The sequence below is a fragment of the Phyllopteryx taeniolatus genome, chromosome 9, assembly GCF_024500385.1.
Source record: "Phyllopteryx taeniolatus isolate TA_2022b chromosome 9, UOR_Ptae_1.2, whole genome shotgun sequence".
Classification (NCBI taxonomy): Eukaryota; Metazoa; Chordata; class Actinopteri; order Syngnathiformes; family Syngnathidae; genus Phyllopteryx; species Phyllopteryx taeniolatus.
In genome coordinates this window covers 19,113,439-19,134,697 of record NC_084510.1, presented here as the reverse complement: position 1 = coordinate 19,134,697, position 21,259 = coordinate 19,113,439, and the positions used below count along the sequence as shown (strand labels likewise).

The 21,259-nt window shown below is 40.7% G+C and overlaps 2 protein-coding genes across 3 annotated transcripts; one reads left to right on the top strand and one right to left on the bottom strand.

Annotated features, from left to right (window-relative positions):
• The first annotated feature begins 339 nt into the window (after positions 1-339).
• cse1l (CSE1 chromosome segregation 1-like (yeast)) lies at positions 340-12,303 on the top strand. 2 transcript variants are annotated; one of them, XM_061784492.1, is made up of 25 exons: positions 340-493; positions 3,044-3,133; positions 3,363-3,505; positions 3,602-3,703; positions 3,788-3,933; positions 4,165-4,255; positions 4,370-4,477; positions 4,644-4,736; positions 4,852-5,019; positions 5,099-5,228; positions 5,340-5,405; positions 5,614-5,816; positions 5,890-5,974; positions 6,518-6,579; positions 6,659-6,795; positions 7,527-7,630; positions 7,728-7,825; positions 7,928-8,078; positions 8,191-8,399; positions 9,163-9,260; positions 9,383-9,468; positions 9,599-9,680; positions 11,153-11,299; positions 11,483-11,714; positions 11,801-12,303. In XM_061784492.1, the coding sequence occupies exons 2-25, from the start codon at positions 3,049-3,051 to the stop codon at positions 11,888-11,890; spliced, it is 2,916 nt and encodes a 971-aa protein (XP_061640476.1). In that variant the 5' UTR covers positions 340-493; positions 3,044-3,048; the 3' UTR covers positions 11,891-12,303. The 2 variants fall into 2 exon arrangements, with proteins under 2 accessions (XP_061640476.1, XP_061640477.1); XM_061784493.1 differs by lacking the exons at positions 11,483-11,714; positions 11,801-12,303 and having other exon boundaries at positions 9,385-9,468; positions 11,153-11,293.
• Positions 11,846-15,937, bottom strand: LOC133483364 (retinol dehydrogenase 10-B-like). Its single transcript, XM_061784499.1, has 5 exons — positions 15,290-15,937; positions 14,079-14,177; positions 13,082-13,227; positions 12,849-12,980; positions 11,846-12,738 (listed from the first exon to the last, which is right to left on the bottom strand). Exons 1-5 carry the CDS (start codon positions 15,737-15,739, stop codon positions 12,618-12,620), a joined length of 948 nt encoding a protein of 315 aa, XP_061640483.1. The 5' UTR covers positions 15,740-15,937; the 3' UTR covers positions 11,846-12,617.
• Between the last annotated feature and the right edge of the window lie 5,322 nt (positions 15,938-21,259).

Sequence of the window (21,259 nt, the reverse complement as noted above, 5' to 3'; positions counted from 1 at the left end):
CATCGCAGGGCACATATAAACGAACAACCAGTCGCACTCACATTCACACCTATGGGCAATTTAGACTCTTCAATTAACCTACCATGCATGTTTTTGGGATGTGGGAGGAAACGGGAGAAAACCCACGCCGGATGCGCTAACCAGTTGTCCACCGTGCCGCCTATTAAAACACATTAAGATGTAATTTATGTTGCTTTGTAATGGTAAGTGGTCAACTGTTATGAGACTATCTTTTAGTTATTATTTTAAAAATGATTTAAAAAACTCCCCCAAAACCATGAATTTGTTGGTCAAAAAGACACAATTTTCATAGAATGACCCAATCGTGGTTGTCTATGGGCGTAGCTTTCTCTTGTAGTTTGACGTGCGCATGCGCAATCGTGTGACCGCGCAGTTCCTTTTGCTCGAGACGTTTGAAAGCTGGCACGGCGATAACGAGCGTGCGGTGTTTTGTGTGTGCGTGTGACTCCTAGCGCTACATCATACACTGACGGTAAGGCTGCCTGCTTGTTCGCTACAGTGACTGGGACTTCAAAAACACACACTGGGATCCATTAGCTATTAGATCGCGAGGAGAAGCGTTTCGCTTAGGAATGAGCTAACTTTATCCCTGTATTAGCAAGTTAGCGCTAAGGCTAGCCGTGGTTTTTATTTACAAGTGCTGACACTCCATGCTGCTTGAATGATTTATCTCCCGTATCTGGAGCTGAGATAACATTATAAAACAAACTAAACATAATTTAAAAGCTTTAAAATGTACACCAGCGCGTACCAAGAGATGTCAATTTTCCAGCCTAGCTTTTAGACGTCAAATTGATCTGGAGTCAGCTGGGCCAGTTGAGTGAATGCTGGAGTGTAGCATCTGTTGCTAAGTTAGCTGCTAGCGAGCTAACGTCAAGGCTAGGCTGAAATTTTGAATGATTAGTAGTAATGGGGGCGATGTATAGTGTGACAAAAGTACTGCCCAACTTTGACCTGTCCGTTCGTATATTTGAAGCGTAATGTTTATTCAGATAAAACTACACCAGGCCCTAACGTTTAAATGAATGAGCCACATTCTCATTGATACTTTTTCGACGCTACTCCACTGGTTTCTAACTTGCATGTAGTACGGTACAGTCTTTCATTTTTTTTATATCCCTTGCCATCATTAGGATAGAAGTTGAGCTGGTACATATCCCAGCTGACTTTGGCCAAGAGACGGAACAGTTTGCACTGGTCGCCAGCAAGCACTCATATAAACACCTATGGACAGTTAAGGCTGACTCACTTGGTGCGAGAAGCACACCCTGGATTAGGACAGGTCGCCAGTCAATTGCAGGACAGAACCAACCAAAGGAAACCAAAAAGAAACAACCATTCACGCTCACATACACACTTCTGGACATTTTAGAGCGCAAGTGTCAAACTCAAGGTCCAAGGGGGGCACATCCGGTCCACCACATCACTTTGTGGTCCCCAAAAGCAAATCATTCAAATCAAGCAACCACGGGCCCCAGGAGTCAAACCAAGAGAAATATGAAAAATGGGTTTGACACTCCTGATTTAGTCTTCAGTGAAGCTAAAATGACTTTGCAGGAGAAGCGAGGAACGCCCTGAACTGGGACTGGTCGCCAGTCAATTCTAGACAAACAACTCTTCGCACCTATAAACACCCCAGAGTTGGCAATGAACCGCAGCCTGCCGCACACCGAATGATGCAACTAAACTTAGTTCTCATGAGTGGCCGTCCGTCGGCCACTAGATTTGCTGCGATTTAAAATTTGAATGGCACTTGAACGGTGTCTGAATGTTGTAGATTTAGGAGTGGGCAATTTAAAGGATGGAGGGACAAAAGACTGCACACTTCCTAACCGGGTGTATGACCAAAATGCCATTTTAAATATGGACAAAATATGTGCATATAATTTTTTTGTCTTGAACCAATGTGCATCACAGTTTAATATATTTTATACCCAAAATGCGTGTATTTAAGGTCACTCAGTTTAAAGCAAACAACAAAAATGACCACATATTGTGATCTCCCCCCCTACCACCGCAAAGGGCTCTCATAAAAATTGCCATTCAAAGATGGCACAAAACTACTGAACAGAAAAACATTGTGCAAGAACTAATTTTGTGCATTTTTTCATCAAAATCAACTCACTCAAAGATTTTAATATTGTACTATTTTTGCTGCATGTCATTCAAAATCCCCAAGTCAATTGGCCGACTCACCTGTATGATACAGTGCGGTATAGGGCACAAAAGTTCACTCTGCTATGTTGAAGGAGCCCTGGTGTGTCTACCCTATCATGCAGCTTGCCAAGCAACCATGCGCCTTGGCTGTAGTTTGTTAAATGCGTCATAACTGTCGGGTTAAATTTATTTTGCATGTTATTGACATGAAACCATGACTGTGACTTGGTCAGTTCTGTCGATTGTTAAGCAGAGGTTAGCATTAGCTGGTGAATCACCGGACTATGTTGGCTTGCTTTTCCTTGTAATAATGCCATATTTTCCTCCTCTTTCGTGTTGGAGTTGGTGCTTCCTTGAGTGACTCACCAGCACCACAAAAACGACCACAATTGAACAGCGTAAACCTGTTGAAGGTCTACAAAACAATTTCTGTCATCTAGTGGTGAGCGATGTAACTCCAATTTAGAACTGGTCATTTTTGGTGGTTGAAGCATTTTTTCTAATGTTCCAAAAATAATTGAGGGGCCACTCAGAGTGTGGACTGCGGGCTTCCAGCTTTCAGAACAAAAATTGTTTCAGGGTATAAAGCGCGATCCAGCTAAGCCATATCAGTGCCATATCAGTACAGTAGCTACTGTACAGTAAATGTGTTGTTTTACAATAATACTTATCTATATTTCAAATTTATATTTCCTGTGGCTAAAAAGCAAAGCCTGGAGAGTCTCTGTTGCCAAAATGCACAAGTGCACTCAATAAATCACAGGAGACAAACAACCATTTAACACCCACATTCACACCAGTTGACGATTAAAAGCAAATGCATTTTGCTAGCAGTGTCTCACTCTTGCCTTCTTTCTCCCATTAGCAACCATGGAACTGAATGATGCAAACCTACAAACCCTCACAGAGTTCCTCAGAAAAACACTGGACCCAGACCCAACTGTCAGACGTCCAGGTTAGATGAGCAGGCATTTATTAATATTTTTTTATTTTCCTCCATCTGTCCATCGTCTATACAGCTTATCCTCTTTAGGGCTGTGGGTTGTTGTTATTTTTTTTATATAAAAAATGTCTGTGTGTTTATGTATGGTTTATGCAAAGACTGCTAAAAACATTCTTTGCTACTGTCAATGGGCATGTTAGTGATGGGTTGACACCTGCTTTGTATTCTTTCTCTTTCATAGCTGAGAAGTTTCTTGAGTCCGTGGAGGGAAACCAGAACTACCCCTTACTACTTCTCACTTTGCTTGAAAAGTCCCAAGACAATGTTATTCGGGTCTGCGCTGCTGTTACATTCAAAAACTACATCAAAAGGAACTGGCGCATTGTGAGTTTTATGACTGCTGTATTACGATTATTTTGTTATTGATGCCGTGGCGTTTGTTATGAATGTTCTGATTTATTGTATGATATTTCTCTAAAGGTTGAAGACGAGCCGAACAAAATTTCGGAACAAGATAGAACAACAGTCAAAGCAAACATTGTTAATCTGATGCTAAGCAGTCCAGAACAGATTCAGAAGCAGGTAAACAATCATAAAGTGTATTAAGGAGTTTCATTCGTTCTTTTATGTTTTTAAATCAAGCCTCTGTTGGTTCTTCTTTTTCAGTTGAGTGATGCTATCAGCATCATCGGACGGGAAGACTTCCCTCAGAAGTGGCCTGACCTTCTAACAGAGATGGTGACCCGGTTCAGAAGTGGAGACTTCCATATTATCAATGGAGTGCTCCGCACTGCACACTCTCTCTTCAAGAGGTAGAGGTCATTTCTGGAAGATGCAAACAGGCATTCTAATCCAATGCAATTACAAATCGCACAACCGCTGTTCACAAGCTGTCTTTTCCATGTACAGTATCACACTAGTGTCTATCACTCTCCTCTGTCTACTGAAAACAGTCTTGCCCATTAGTCCCAGTATAACCTTTAAATCAATCCGCATTGTACTGAATGCCTCGCTCTTTGTCTCCAAATTGTCTATCCCCTCAGGTATCGCCACGAATTTAAGTCAAATGAGCTTTGGTTGGAGATCAAACTAGTTCTCGACACATTTGCCTTACCTCTGACGGAGTTGTTCAAGGTTTGTCTTTACTTATTGTTTGTCTTCCATTTCTTCCGTTCCAGAAAACCACACATTTTGAAACCATCAATGTCCACCGTAAATATATATATATTTTTTCCTTCTTTGTTACAGGCCACTATTGAGTTGTGTCAGACTCATGCTACTGATATCAATGCGTTGAAAGTCCTCTTCTCTTCACTTACACTGATCTCCAAGCTTTTCTACAGTCTTAACTTTCAGGTCTGTGATGTTCATTCAATGTATGATAAAAAAAAATTGTCCTAAAAACCTCTTGTCACTCTGGACAAGCCAGTCTTTGTCATTCTGTGCTTTGTCACGCTAAAGAATGGATCCCCTTAATGAGTCATTAATTTATATTGGCCCCGAATTCTGTGTTGTTCTTCAGGACCTTCCTGAGTTTTTTGAAGATAACATGGAAACCTGGATGACCAATTTCCATGCGCTTCTGACTTTGGATAATAAACTTTTACAAACAGATGTAAGTGTGTTTACTTTGGTTGTTTTATTTAAATAATAATAAAAAGAAAACTTGCACTCAAATTTGCATCCCCCCCAAAAAAAAGGTTTATAGTCTCTGCTGTTTGATTTCTTAGGATGAGGAGGAAGCAGGTCTCCTGGAGCTCCTGAAGTCACAAATCTGTGACAATGCTGCGCTTTATGCTCAGAAGTATGATGAAGAGTTCCAGCCATATCTTCCTCGTTTTGTCACTGCTATCTGGAACCTCTTAGTTTCTACAGGCCAAGAAGTTAAATATGACCTGGTAAGTTTACACACTGAAATTCGGTGCCGTTTCATTTTTGTGTCAAGTCTGACATTTAATCCGTTTTGTTTTGTTGTAGCTTGTGAGCAATGCCATCCAGTTTTTGGCATCGGTCTGTGAAAGGCCACACTACAAACATCTATTTGAGGATCAGAATACACTCACTAGCATTTGTGAGAAGGTCATTGTGCCCAATATGGAGTTCAGAAGTAAGTGAAGGGTTTATTAGTCGTCTTTGATGGCATGTGGAAATGTGCTTGTATACGAACGTGCTCTTGCTATTGTGACTTTTGACTGTCTTGTCTGCAATACTTGGTTAGGTGCGGATGAGGAGGCTTTTGAAGATAACTCTGAAGAATATATCCGGAGGGACCTTGAAGGCTCTGGTAAAGATGAAATTGTTGTCTTACTTAATGTTTGGTGATAGATTCAACAGGTTGACATTAAAAATAGATTAATTTTCATTGTCAAATGTTATCTTTTTTGCTCATCAACATGAGTTTGAGTGGTAATGCCAGGTAGTGATAAAAACAATGCCTTGCTTCTGTATCAGTTTATTTTCCATATTCATTCACGGCCCTCTTCTTTTCTCAGACATTGACACTCGACGTAGGGCAGCCTGTGACTTAGTAAGAGGTCTTTGTAAATTTTTCGAAGGCCCAGTCACAGCCATCTTCTCTGGGTATGTGAACTCGATGCTGGCCGAGTACGCAAAGAACCCTGGTGCTAACTGGAAGCACAAAGATGCCGCCATCTATTTAGTCACGTCACTAGCATCGAAAGCACAGACGCAGAAGGTATTGGTGATGGTTTTGTTAGTGTATTATTGAATGATCACATTTGCATAATTGCCTCTTGTTTTCCCCCTAGCACGGAATAACACAAGCCAATGAATTGGTGAATTTGACTGAGTTCTTCGTGAATCACATTCTCACAGACCTAAAATCCGCTAACGGTAAGACGTCACCTTATTAGCTCCCCGCATAGTCGCGGTTCGGCACCCGCAGATTCACCTATTCACTGATTTTTTTTTTCAAACTTATTTTGTTTTACTTTCAGGTGAACCAACCCTTAAAATGTCTATTAGCGGTAAATCCCCGGTTATTCAATATTTGTTTTTTTTTCAGTGGAATTATAATGGCCATCAATTATTCGCAGATTGATGCTATTCACGGTCATACCTGGTCTCAATTTCCTGCAAATAGCCGGGGTCCACTGTACATATAGAATATGAAAAATGCCTGCAATGCTTTTCATTTGGTTTTGTCAGTCTAATTCAAGTTTCTTCACCTTGTGCAGGCTGTTTTCACCATTAACTCTTAGAAATCAGCCTCGAACTAATTCTGCATGAGATGAGTCCTAAAGATCGAAAGCCAAAGGTTGTTCAAAAAGAAAAAATGGGATGTACAAAATGCAGTGGCCAATTATTCTTCTTAAAAGTATATGTACTGTATATGTTTTGACATTTATATGCAAGGGCTTGATAATGTCATTGCAGTCAATGAATTCCCAGTGTTGAAGGCGGACGCCATCAAGTATGTGATGATCTTTAGAAGCCAGGTATGCTGAAACTCTTTCTCCTTTGTGTATACATCCCAATGCTGAATAACTAAGAAAATTACTTGTGCCTCTCTTTCAGCTTCCTAAGGAGCAACTGCTGCAGGCTGTTCCTCTCTTGATATCTCACTTGCAGGCAGAGAGCACTGTTGAACACACATATGCTGCCCATGCTTTGGAGAGGCTGTTTACTATGAGGGGCCCAAACAATACAACACTGTGAGTGTCCAGCGGTATATAGTGAAACAGATTGACCTTATTATTAAGCTCAACTAATGCCATCTACCATGTGCAGATAGGAGTGGGCTGGTTACTGGTTTCAAGGTATACTGCAGTTTTAAAAACTCCCTCAGCGATATGAACTGGTTTTTTTTCATGTTATTTTATCTTTTATTGGGGGGGTTGTAAGTGCAGGCAAAGTGACACGAACCCTCCCCCCATTTTTGGTGCAAGCAGTCAGTGATCCCCACAACTTTTCCCCTTATTGAAAAAGTCTGCAACAAGCGTTATCTTGTCTACAATTGTTGAAATAAATACTCTCGACTCGGGACTGAGGCAGATAACGAGCAAAGTAGCATGGCTAAGAACAGCTTGTTTCTGCTCTGACCTCACTTCACAAAGTGGAGAAAAGCAGTGACGTACCTCCGCATTTTCTGAGAAATAAAAGGACCTTTACTGTTGTGCTATATTTAGATTTTATTTAGAAAAAACAATTTTTTTTTTTTACATTTACTAATGGAGGTAATATTCTATATGTTGTTTAAAAATAAGAGGTTGCGTTCAGTGGTAAAAAGCTATTTACACAAACATTTAAAAATACATTTTACAGCTGTGAAACTGTAATATTTTTGCTCCGGGTCATCATACAGTCAGAATCTGATACCATATCTAGTGCAAATATATGTTAACTATGTTGTGAAACTACTCCTTTTTGACTGCTCATATGTCAGTATCACTGCTGTGGAGATGGCACCTTTTACTGACATGCTCCTCACCAACCTGTTTAAGGCAATGGCACTTCCTGGTTCATCAGAAAATGAATACATCATGAAAGGTGAGCGAGACTGTGTCCTCTAAATATTCTCACCAGGTAGCCGCCTACATATTTATTTGATGTTGCCTTTGTTTCTTTTTCTTTCCCCCCCCCCAAGCCATCATGCGAAGCTTCTCACTGCTCCAGGAATCCATTGTTCCTTACATTCCCACTTTAATTGATCAGCTCACTCAGAAGCTACTTTTAGTCAGCAAGGTAACCTGCACTCACTTGCTGCTTTGTGAATACAAAGCACTTTTCCCACAATGCCTGTGTGTATTTGGAATACAAGAAAGTCTTCTTGTGTGTCACCCTCAGAACCCGAGTAAGCCACACTTTAACCACTACCTGTTTGAGTCCCTCTGCCTGTCTGTCCGGATCACCTGCAAGGCTAACCCTGCCACTGTTGGCAGCTTTGAGGAAGCTCTCTTCCCTGTTTTCACAGAGATCCTCCAGAATGATGTCCAGGGTCAGCTTTCTCCATTAAATAATGTTGTGAAAATATCCTGTTTGTGGACATACAGTGGTTGTTGGCTGATTGAAGCCCATGCGTTCATCTTCACTTTTGTGCTTTGTTGCAGAGTTTCTCCCATATGTATTCCAGGTGATGTCGCTCCTCCTGGAGATGCATTCCAACTCAATTCCCTCTTCCTACATGGCTTTATTCCCTCACCTACTGCAGCCTGTGCTGTGGGAGCGCACGGGTAACATCCCCCCTCTGGTGCGCCTGCTTCAGGCCTACATGGAAAAGGGGGGAGCCACTATTGCTGTATCTGCTGCTGATAAAATAGTATGTGATAGCAGTTTTCTGCACAACAAAAAGTATTAATGTCCTACTTGATTTTACAGTTTTTCTATTTTTGCATTATAGTGTCTCTCCCTCCCCCCCCCAAAAAAAAGAGAGACATTTCAAATGTAAATATCCAAGTAACTACATGTCCTAAAAAAATCACAATTAAACAGGATTCATGTTTAAAAATACAAAATGTATTTATCAAGATTACGTATTCACATGGATTTACATTTTGTAGCTGGGTTCACAATGACACATTTTATTTCGCTTGAATTTTAGCTGTGTAAAATAAGAGTGGTAGGTACTGTGATCTTCTGTCTTCACCCTGGGATGGGGGGGAGGCGAGGGAATTTGGTTAGTTTTTAGACCTCGTTCAAATTTGATATCAATTGAGCGACAATTGGCTGTTTCATTAGACTATGAAATTGTAGCAATTTACTGGGGACACCCTGTATACAGTAAATCATTTCACTATGTACACCTGTGTTATTTAATGCATAACAGATTGGTTCATTTGGTTACCTTATTTGGCTAAATTAGAAAAAAAATATTAAATATTCAAATATCAGAAAAGCCTCTCATGTAGAGTAGCACACCACAGCTACTATGATAAATGTTATGAAAAGCCTCAAAGCTAAACATTATTATACGTTATTACTTATAAAATTGTGTAATGCTACCTAATGTTGTGGTCAAGTGTTTTTGTTCATTAGCTGAGAGGTTAATGGCCACTTAAATTATCTTCATCTTTCCTCCTCAGCCTGGACTGCTCGGTGTTTTCCAAAAGCTTATTGCCTCCAAGGCAAATGACCACCAAGGATTTTACCTGCTCAACAGCATCATCGAGCACATGCCCCCGTAAGTCTGCTCTCGTCTCAGCCTCTTTGAATTTTGAGTGGTGGCCATGACACTTTTCTTGCGGTTTTTTTAATATTTTTTTTTTAATTTTGTTTTTTAATTTTATTTATTTTTTTGGTCAGAGAGTCCCTCACTCAGTACAGGAAACAGATATTCATTTTGCTCTTCCAGAGACTCCAAAGCTCCAAAACCACCAAGTTTATCAAGAGTGAGTATAGTCATTTAAGTTCACCGCATTACCCTTCTAAAGCGTGTGGCTATGAATTTCAAAGTATACAGTGTATTGTTCCATTACATAATGGGTTATCAACAGTTCCCTTTTCATATCCTCCTCACAGGTTTCTTGGTATTTGTCAATCTGTATTGTGTCAAGTACGGAGCTATTGCACTCCAGGAGATTTTTGACAGCATCCAGCCAAAGTAAGTCAGTTTGGAACGTGTCACCATTGATCAAGTTCGAGTTGGGTCACAATGTGAACATGACAGCTTATATTGTACAATGGCAATATGCTTTGTTGCTCTTTGCCAAGGCGCAAATCTTGCCAAACACGAGACAGGTTGTCAATCATGTCCTCGGGTGGCTCCGTTTATTTTTAGATGTGGAAAAACTCATCAGTTATTTTGGTGAGTCGATGGATTTTAATTAAACTTAGTAAAATGTGTTATGGTAAGTATATATTGGATGGATACTATCTAAATTACTGGCATTCTGTCAGAGTTTTTCAAAATGGCTCTCAAGATACCTCTGTCATGTTATAGTTTCTATGCAGTTTATTTCAAATGGGGTGTGGCATTAGGTTTGTGAGCTGCAGCTAAGCCTGTCACATTACATTTTTTTTAAGATATAAGATCTATACATTTTCCCAAAAACTATCACGATAAACAATGCTGACTTTTTTTTATGCTTCTGAAATCATGAAAAATAAGGCCCGTTATTTATTTATTTTTGCTTTTAAATCAATATTATTGTTGGTATAATTTCCTTTTTTATTTCTCTATTAAATTTTTTTCTTTTCTCTGCGATCGAAATGCTCCTAGGTTTGTAATAATAGAGAGCTGCAAGACTGGCTGGTCCGCTGAAGATGAGCCCTTCACCAATCAATCAAATATACGTTGATGTTCGCTATAGTCAACTACTGGCTGAGTAACGTGTAACTCTGAGGTTATGCTTAATAAACAGTTAACTTTGCCGTGGAGAGAGACTTTGCTGTGGTGTAGAAAGCTCTTCAGCTCCTTAGCTAGCTAGCGCGTTAGCTTGCAAGCTAGCGAATATAATGAACAGTCAACTTTATCGTGTGTGTTAATTGGGGCGTAACACGCACACAACTCCTCGGAATGAAGCGCGGACCTTTTAAACGACATCACCGCTGTGGCGCAAGCTGTTCAGCTCCTTAACACGCTAGCTAGTTAGCTCGCGGGCTAGCAAACGCAATAAACATTGAACTTTTCCATAAGTGTCTCTGTTGTGTGAATCTCCATGCTGCACATTCAACAAGGCTGTGGAGTATTGGACAAAGCAAACACCGGCAACAGCGTACCGGTCCGCTGGTGTTCCATGAGCCCACTAGCGGCTAATGACCAGCCGTCCAACGCTGTGGGCTTACTGTGTGATCCGCGTGCTGGTTCACCAAAACAATGACAATTTATCGAGTCTGGAAAAACTATCGTGTCCATTTTATTTATCAAACTGGAAGTCAACATAGTAATTATCCTTACAGTCCTAGCTGAAGTCAAAGATATTTAAGCTTTGAGGAGCTGAAGATCTGATTTCTCAAGAGGCATCTTGAATGTGTTCACAATGACCTCACACTTAGCTCTCCATACAAAATAGAATGTCAACTAACATTATTCAATGTATCGTATACTCTACGTATATCTTGTGTTTTGTCCAGAATGTTTGGTATGGTCTTGGAGAAAATCGTTATTCCAGAGGTTCAAAAAGTGTCTGGAACAGTTGAGAAAAAGATCTGTGCTGTTGGTATCACAAAGGTACTGACTGAATGCCCTGCTATGATGGACACAGAGTACACGAAGCTCTGGTAAGCGGTCAGCCCCACTTGTATTTACTTTAGTCAAAGTGCATGCCATATGAAATAAATGGCTGGAGGAGTACTACTTGCTGACAGTCTCGTCCTAATGGATGGGACTTGTAAAGATGCCCTCCTTACAATTTGAAATTCCTTAATTGTACATCCTACGTAATTGAGTGTGTGTTCGGTCAGGACCCCACTGCTCCAGGCCCTCATTGGTCTCTTTGAGCTGCCCGAAGATGACAGCATCCCGGATGATGAGCATTTCATTGACATTGAAGACACACCCGGCTATCAGACTGCTTTCTCACAGCTGGCATTTGCTGGAAAGAAGGAATACGACCCCATCGGAGATGCTGTCGGCAATCCTAAAATATTGTTGGCCCATTCGCTCCACAAGCTTTCTACAGCCTGTCCGGGAAGGGTATGTTTTTTTATGGAAAGCGCTTAAGCGTGTGCTAAACATTTTGATCAGGGCTTCTCTAATTGGTTGTTAATCTTTTGGTGTAGGTTCCATCAATGCTGAGTAGCAGTATGAATACTGAGGCCCTCCAGTTTCTGCAGACTTATTTACAGGGAGCCAACGTGCAACTTGTCTGAAAGACAATGCTGTTCAGTTCAAAAGGATGCCGTAATTGTTACACGCTCGACTACCATCAAACAATGGAATCCCCCCCCAGAGGTAATCATTGACCACTTAGGGTTTTCTCTTGAAGGTGATGATTAGTTTTTAAGTGTTTTAAAGACCATGACCAAACGCTAGCTTAACACACAGTTTTGGTTTTTGCGCTCTTGCGTTTTGTTGTGAGCCAAAAGTTGGAAGAAGAAACAAGCAAAAATCCATCATTCACTTTTTCCAACAGCAGGTCTAGCAAAAGACACTGAACATCTGATTTAAAATTTATTGGCTTTTTTTGTATGTTTGAATTGTGTTGCATGTTTCCTGTAGCTTTGTTCATGTGTAGGCTGTTTTGGCAGTTTTTATGTGAATAAAAAGAGGCACTTGTATAGCATTATGGCCTCCGCATCACTTCAGTTTGTACCTTGGGTATGTGCATCACATTCTCCAATGTGAATAAAATTAGCGGTTTACATCCCCTTATTTTGGCGTCCTCAAAGGGGAGGAATATCCGAAGTGCATTTTGCTGACTTTTCACTTTCACCAGGCCAATAAGGGAGACCGGATGATCACCTTTTTTTTTTTATTGCTATCGGGTTCTGAGGTTTCATGTAAAAATAGATAGTTTTCACTGTGGAAGTAATCAGGCATTCAATTTCAGCCAAAAAATACACTTGATATTAAATACTGTAGAAGACGAAGGTAGTCTCAGGATGATTTGATATGGCCGTTAGATGTCCTCTGTTCAACATTCTTGATGAAGGGCAGCATACATTTGTCTCCACCCATGAAGCGATATGTGGCAACATTTGCGTCCCATGGTAGTAAACTACAGAGAGAAGAGAGTACAACACAATTAGTTGCCACCTTGGTCCCATAACGTCAATACCTTTGTCGTCTGTTTAGGAGGAGGTTGTGTGAAAAGTGAGCTGCACTTACGCTCGGGTCACAAATGGGATGTACATAAGACGAGGGATGCAGATCATTTGCTGTTCTGCTAAAATAGCTGTCATGGACTGCTGAACGGTGTACAGAGGCTCCAATGGTGGGATTAAACTGCGAAACTCCTTCCTGAAACACAGAGATTGATTTTAGAAGCAGAGGCTCGAGCATTACTGCGCTAATTGAACTATGTCAGCTAGAAAATAAAATGATCTGCAATAGAATTTCACCTTATCTCACATCCTGCGAACATCCCTGTCTCCACAATGTAAGGGCAAACTAGAGTTGTTTTAATTCCATCAAGCTCCTCTGCTAGCAACTCATGGGTCAGTGATTCGTGGAAACCGACTGCTCCAAATTTACTGGCACAGTAATCCTGCAGGAAATGGGGTCAACATAAGTAGCATGCAACATTTCTATTAATTGGACACTGGAACAATATTTGAAACAAAAACATTGATGGCCCACCATCCATTTAGTTATGATGCTCTCTCTCTCTCTCTCTCTCACTGCCTTTTGTTCTTTTGTCTTACAATATAAATGTATTAATTACAAAGACAAGTTTTATAAAGGAGTCAAAGATTTCCAACTGAAATGGAACCACAGAAATGTAATAAGAGAATTTTCCTTATTCCCCCACACACTCGTTTGCATGGCCCCTTGTTGCTAGGCAGGATTCGAGGGGCGTGTTCCTTTGAAAAGGATGACATGCGCTAGTCACGGTTACCATGCTGCTAAATTGGCAAATTGAGGTAGAGGCCTCCACAGTACCAAAATAACACAAAAAGGGCAGAGAGAGCTGGCCGGAACACCAACAGCAAAAACAAACAAAACAAAAAAAAATTCTGAATGATATTGATGAAATGATGAATAAGCATTGAGACGTGCTATGCATAATTTTGCAATTGAATCACACCTGTCTAATGAATTACTTTCCCACCAAAGCAGCACCTGCTAAATTTCATTGTATACGGTAGAGCAGTTCTCAAGAGTTTTTACATCAATTACCACCTTGAGAAATACTTGGCTCCTCCCCAAGTATCACAATAAATTGTAAACAGGTCTGAACAATCAAATGTAAGTGTATTCTAAGTACAACAGAACTGCATTTAGAAATGTGCACGGTTTGCCCATTTGGTTCAATGATTCTCCTGTACCACAAGTAGTACTTGTACTACACTTTGAGAATGACAGCTTTAGAGAAGTGGTGAATTGTGCTCGTCTTACCTCCACACATGCGGTGCTGAATAGCCCGAGGGCACTGGCAACAGTTACAATGTGACCGTGGTTCTTTGCCTTCATCTGAGGCAGGAAGGCCTTGGTCATCTGAGTAATGAAATATAATGTTAATCTAGTAGTGTGGCCTGAATATCTCACTTAACAAGATTGCACTCTCTACGTGCAGTTTTACTAAACACATAATATAGGGATGACATTCAAAAACGGTTAACTTGACAATGTGAAGTAGCCCAATTCTGCGTCTTCATTGTAGTTGATGCATCATAATAGTGAACATGGCATGAGAAGGACAAAATATTAAACATAGCTCTTGTATGCCATACGATAGTGCTGGTGTCCCTAATGATGTGACCGCTACGTGAATATGCTGTGCTGTAAGAATGAGCTTTCATATTTTAGCACAAGACGGGGGCTTTAAGAGGATCAACATTAGAGTCACATGCTTTAACTGGTTGTTGTCATGGGCACCACTACTGTACAGCAGGGGTGGGCAAGGTATGGCCTGCGGGCCACGTGCGGCCCATTTACAGGTACATCTCAGAATAGTGTCAAAAGCGTAATTTGGCTTGTATGCATAGTGCATTGTACTATTTAGCACCCATTCTTAGTGGTCCTAGAAGCAACCAATATATGATGGTCTATATAACTCCAAATAAGAACTAAATGGTTCTTAAGAGTTTATATCCAGTCTATGAACCTCTAAAGATTTTATGTTGCTATATAGACTCATGGGTGCAGTAAACACATGACCTTTCTAAAGAACCAGTACAGAACTCGAGTGCTGTACAAGGCTGCTATATGCAACCAGAGTTGTTATGGAGAACCTCCAAAGCACCTTTTTATTATTATTATTTTTTTTTAGTTTAAGGAGTAGAAAGAAGTACAGATCAGTTTTCAAATGTAAGGATTAAAAATAAAACATCGTCAGTGTATGATACCTGAAGATTTTACTTCAGAAGAGTAACGGAGTATTTGTACCACTTCCACTCGCAATGGTATATAATTGACGACAATATACTTTTCTGGTGAGCACATTTCCGTCTGCGCTTGCTTACTTTGAAGTAAACCTTGAATCTGTGCTCCTATTTTTTTTTAAGAGTACATTTTACACAAGTACTCCTACTTAGGCACAAAGTATACTTCAGTAATCTCTGCTCATGAGAGGATCACGGCGCTCGCGCACCCGGGTGGCGCCTCACCCAGAACAAAGCGTGGCAGTTGACGAGCAGGGTGCGCTCCAAAAGCTCGTCGGGGCACTCCAGCAGCCTCCTGCCGGCCACCACGCCCGCGTTGTTGACTAACATGGACACGTCCCCGACTTCCGTCCTCACGCGGCCCGCCGCCTCGTAGATGCTCTCGCGCCGGGAGAGGTCCACGGTGTAGGCGTGCACCTTGACGCCGAGCTCCCGTGCCAGCTGGGCGGTGCGCTCGTTGGCGTCCGCGTTGCAGTCCCACAGAACCAGGTGGGCGCCCTCCTTGGCGAACTCCAGGGCGAACAGGCGGCCCAGGGCGCCCCCGGCCCCGGTGATCAGACACAGCTCCCCGTCGATGCTCTTCAGCCTCGGCCGCAGGAAAGTCTGCACGACGGCGGCTAGGATGGCGTAGGTCAGGTCGATGAGCATCAGCAGCAGGTCCACGAGGACGATCATGGTGTTGCCTCCAACGACTTCTTTGTCGTCGTGTGGTGCGGATTGGATGGACGTTTTATATAACCGGATTAGGTTTTAGAGTAGCCGCTTAAACGGCGCCAATAGAACAAGGTTTTTTTTTTTTTTTTTGGGTCTGATGCCACAAAGTTCATAACTCCACTCAGGCGGAGATTATTTATGATTTACACGCCGTAAAAACACACAAAGAAAATGAGATTCATTTCTCTGACTAACTACTAATCTAAAACTAACCAAAATAAAAATGCTTTGTTTATGGTTGTGGTTGGTTTTATTTTTGCAGATCTACACTGCACCTCGTGGAAGATATAATTTCCCCCCCCCCCCTTTGAAATCATAAGCATTAGGCAAATGACATATTTATTGTAGTTCTTATTAACATACTGTATATGAACGTACAAACATCTGCCGACATTATTTTCCTAGTAAAGGGGAGTGAAATCGAGAGACCACTGCAAAATTATCCGTTTTTTGCTATCTCTAGGTGTTTGAGGGAAATGAACATTTTTAATTGTATAGCCTACTGACAACATACTCCCCAAATACAACAACAACAAAAAAATGTAATTTAAAGACTTTATTTGCATAACATGAAAAAGTGTCAAAATAACCAAAACTCTTTGGGTTTTTTTTCTTTCTTTCTCATACATATTAAGAACAAAATAGATAACATGATATTGCGCCTTAACTGCGGTTGCAAATGCTTTCTTTAAAATGAGTGATTATCTGAATTGTGAGGTTGACATATTCACTAATATGTAATCCAGCAAAAAACTGCTACATGCAACGCATTTTAACCGTTCCTCAAACATATTGGGTATATGTGTAATTGTGTGGTAATTGAAAATTGCTGCTATAATATGCTATTGTATTAACCAGCGTTATTCTATAATAGTCGGTTCATTTCTGTTTGAGAAATTTGCAATTTCCATTTCCAAAAACCACTTGGAGACATTTTTGTGTACAGATATACTGTATAGGCAAGTATACTGTCTATTGTTTCAATTTTGCCACTCTTAGTATGAGCGGATTGTAGTTTGATTTAATGACCATCTCTGCCCTTGATCTGTCAGAATTATAGTTTACACCTTACATGTGCTTTCCATGTCCATTCTGTAGAAAGTTATGAGTGATACAATGTAAGGTGGATTATCCCAGCGAGACGTCATTGTTCAGGTAATAAATGCCTTAGCACGTTTACACAAATCCCTAATATGTAATTTTTTCTCTCTCATGAACAATCAGGCCAATGTGCACTTTTGTTATGAAAACAACAACTGCAGTTTACGCAGTGTAGTAGTTAAGGGTGTTTGTGTAATCTTTAGAAAAGTCTAAAGTTGTGACTGGAGTGGACTGTGTTAATTCTTTGAAAAATGTGGACACAACAATCCTAAAATAGCTCTGACAAAGTTCAGAATTCCAATTATTATTCGACACAGTCAACAGGACAATTACTGTACATATTTCCTACTGGTAAAATCTATCTACAGTGGGAGGAAAACATTGGTGAACCCTTTGGAATTTCTTACATTTCTGCATAAATATGTCATAAAATTTGGTCAGATCTTTAACTAAATCACAGGAATAAACGAACAGATGTGTTTTTATATTTTTTAATTGAATATGACATAAACATTCACAGCACAGGGAAGAAAAAGTAAGTGAGGTGTGGCTTCAAGCTGCTCTGGCCACTAGAAAACACAGTTTTTTTTTTATTTTAAGAATTGTCTCCTGTCATTCATTCATTCTTGTGACTTCGATAAAGATCAGACTATATTTTATGACCAATATATGCAGACATTTAAGAAATGGGTTCACATTCTTTGTCCTCTCTCTCTCTCTCTCTGTCCATCTGTCCATTTATACATCTATTAATCCACCACCCAGTCATCCATCCATCCATAAATTTGATGAAATGAGTGCTCATGTAAGACCACAAGAGAGTGCTGTTGTTTAAGATTTCCATTCACGAGCATCACCCATGCTCATTTTCGTTCTTTTAAAATATGAGAATACATGACGGAATAGTGAGGCTCATGGGACGCAGGTTGGAGTATCGCTTTTGCAATTGCTTCAAAATTGCTCACCATTAGACAATTTAAGCCTGTCAAACAACGCTACATGCGTCGAACTCGAACCCCAAAGATACCACTACAAAGTCAACTGGTACGCTGTTTGTAAACAACAACAAACATTTTGTCAGACAAAAAAGGGGCAGTGCAGATAGAGACAATTAGGGCCTGAAGCGGTTACGTCCTCCTGAAGATAAAGGGTTTTATTGGTTAAATTGAATATATGTAATAAATCTCTTGTGTGGCATGTTGTGGTTTGACAATTAGTTACCTAACGACAGTCCTTTAGCTCTCAGGTAGCAAAAATAGATAATAATAATATAGTGGCGCTCGACAACAGGACATGCGGGTATAAAAATGAGCAAGGACACTGGAAATGAATCCATAAGGGAATTAAGTAATCATTTAAGCAGATTATGTTTTGTTTGAAAGAAACTGTTATGCTGAGAGGCTCATCGTCACACACAGATTTGTCACTAACGGTGTGACGGTGTGATGAATATTAATGAACCTTCACTGTGTGGCACATCAACCCTTTCTCATTACGACCTCTTTCTATGCATGACGTGTGGACAAAACCAGTGGGACACCGATTTATTCCTCCTACATGGAATGAACAGGAAAAGTCTACACACCCCTGTTCAAATGCCTGGTTTTTGTTATACAGTGCTGTAAAAAATGTGACCAAGATAAATGATCTCAAAAGTTTTTCCTCTATTACTGCAACCTCTGAATTGTACAACTCAATTAAAAAAAGAAATATTTTAGCGAGGGCCAGTAAAAAGAAACAATTGCGATTAGTGTGGTTGCAAAGGTGTGCACACCTTCTTATAACTGGGGATATGGCTGTGGTCAGAATTAACCAATCACTTTAAAACTCATGTTTAATGGGACTCAGCGCACATTTAAAGTGCTTTTGATTCATCCCAAATAAATTTCAGATATTCTCGTAGGGGGGCACTGATTAGAGCATCTGCGTCACAGTTCTGAGGACCGGGGTTCAATCCCCGGCCCCGCCTCTGTGGAGTTTGCATGTTCTCTCCCTGCCTGTGTGGGTTTTCTCCGGGCACTCCGGTTTCCTCCCACATCCCAAAAACATGCATGGTAGATTACTGGGATTACTGTAATTTAGTTTTGTTATACAGTTACAGGTTAATGTTTCTTTAGACTTTTACGGAACTTTTCGAATGAATTAACAATCTTCATTTTACATAATTTCCAATGAGAAAAAAATAATACAATTTGGACAGAACAGATTGTGTCTGTCCAAAACTTGGGATGGATTAAACTGAAAAAGAACAAGCAAGTAACATCACCACCTACTGGTCTAGCATACATATTCCAATGTTTTCAGTCTTTAGTTTTTCCTGGTCCATATAAAGAATAGGGATCTTGTAGATACTGTGGTAATTTTTACATTTAAACATAAAAATAAAAAGTCAATATAGTGTTCTATTACCTATTCACGATTTACTACTTGCAAATTCACCTATTAGTGGATTTTTTTTGGTGGAACCTGTCTTTTATCATAGCCTGAAAACCTTACCTATTCATTGTTTTGGTGCTCTTTATGCAACACTATTTCTAATAGAAAATGGTGCTTTGGGACCATCTTCTGGCATCCTTGTGCCAAGGAACAGCATGTTGATGTGAGGGAGGAGCTTCTATTCGACAGACCAAAGCCTTGTCTAATGTAAAAATAGTGCTTTGGCGCCATCTTGTGGCATCTATAGTCAATTGTAAAACTTTTTGGGGGCATCAATTCCTTGCAGTTTTTCACTACTCATGGCATGACACAGTCTATATCCCTTGCAAATAGCGGGTGGTTAATACTGTACTTACACTAGCTTATTGTCATGTAAACGTACCATAAATTTCATTCATTCATTCATCCATTTTCTGTACTGCTTATCCTCACAAGGGTCGCGGGCGTGCTGGAGCCTATCGCAGCTATCTTCGGGCGAGAGGCGGGACACACCCTGAACTGGTCGCCAGCCAATCGCAGGGCACATAGAAAACAAACAAACAACCATTCACACACACGGACAATTTAGAGTCCTCACTGAACCTACCATGCATGTTTTTGGGATGTGGGAGGAAACCGCAGTGCCCGGAGAAAACCCACGCAGGCACAGGAAGAAAATTCCAACTCCACGCAGGCGAGGCCAGATTTGAACCCCGGTCCTCAGAACTGTGAGGCAGATGTGCTAACCGTTCGTCCACCATGCCACCTCATAAATTTCACTAGGTTAATAAAATATGTATTAAAATAATAAGCTATTCCAAGACACTTTTCCATTGTGCACCATCTCCTATGCGCAGTTAACAGTTGAGCTGCAATAAATCTCCCACACCAGTGAGCGCTCGTATCGTTTCCTGTAAGTTGAATAGCTAGCTCAGTTGAAAGGTTTGTTCCACGGAACTCCATGCCACACTTTGTCCAAAGACATTGGTTTAACCGAGCCTCCTCTGCTGTCCCGGACCGTCCAGTTGAATGCCTGCCATGATATTTATAGAATGATCACACATCCTCACAAAGGATGTCTCAACCCAGAGGCAATTTTTGCATCGTCATTCTGGGCAAACGACCCGAGCGGTTTTGATAATGAAAAATAGAGTGCATGAGTGCTGTGCGTATTATTGAGCTATACTTTACAATGACAGTGTGTTGGCCCGTGTCTTTGTTTCCAAAAGAGCACGAGAAGTGCCAGCGATGGCCTCATGATTCAAAGAAAACTGCGCCGCACTCACCACGGATGTCGGGCGTAATCAGACTGACAGCTCCACTTGCTCCAGTCCCATTGCACTTTCACCTTCAGTGCTTCTATGCGGCAAGGTAAATATGGTTTGTGGCTGAATATGCTCTTGTCATTCTTGGTTGCTTAATTTACTCAAGATGATTATGTGTTTTGGAATTAGCAAAGAAATTGTCCAAATTTGATATCAGTGATTCCAAACTGCTTTGCGACATCATCAGTTGTGTTATCCAATTTTGCTCAATTCGTCCGAAAATTATATTCACTACAAATAACATATCTTTGTTTATCTATCTAGGCCAGTGATGTATAGTGACAGGCAGAACAAGTTAAGACCCTGTAAAGTGATTTCATAGATTTGTTTCTGAGTTCATTATACATGTTTGAAGATAGATGATTAAAAACATGCAACGACTGAGAACCATGTAGTATTTAATTGTGGGGCTAAAGCGTTAAACTGTTTTTCACTATTTCAGTTATTTTAGACTTTTTGGGCGTTCCTAAAACGGGGCCCAATGATGCACTTCGGCACCGGCATGAGTTGCCCCTTCCCCACACCATAAGAATTTGAGCACCTTCGCTCACATCAGCCGTGATCCGGTGCAATTGTGACGTGCATTTGGCTAGCTCGCTCTACCTACTCCCCAAAGTGCATCTTCTCCTCGGATAATCAG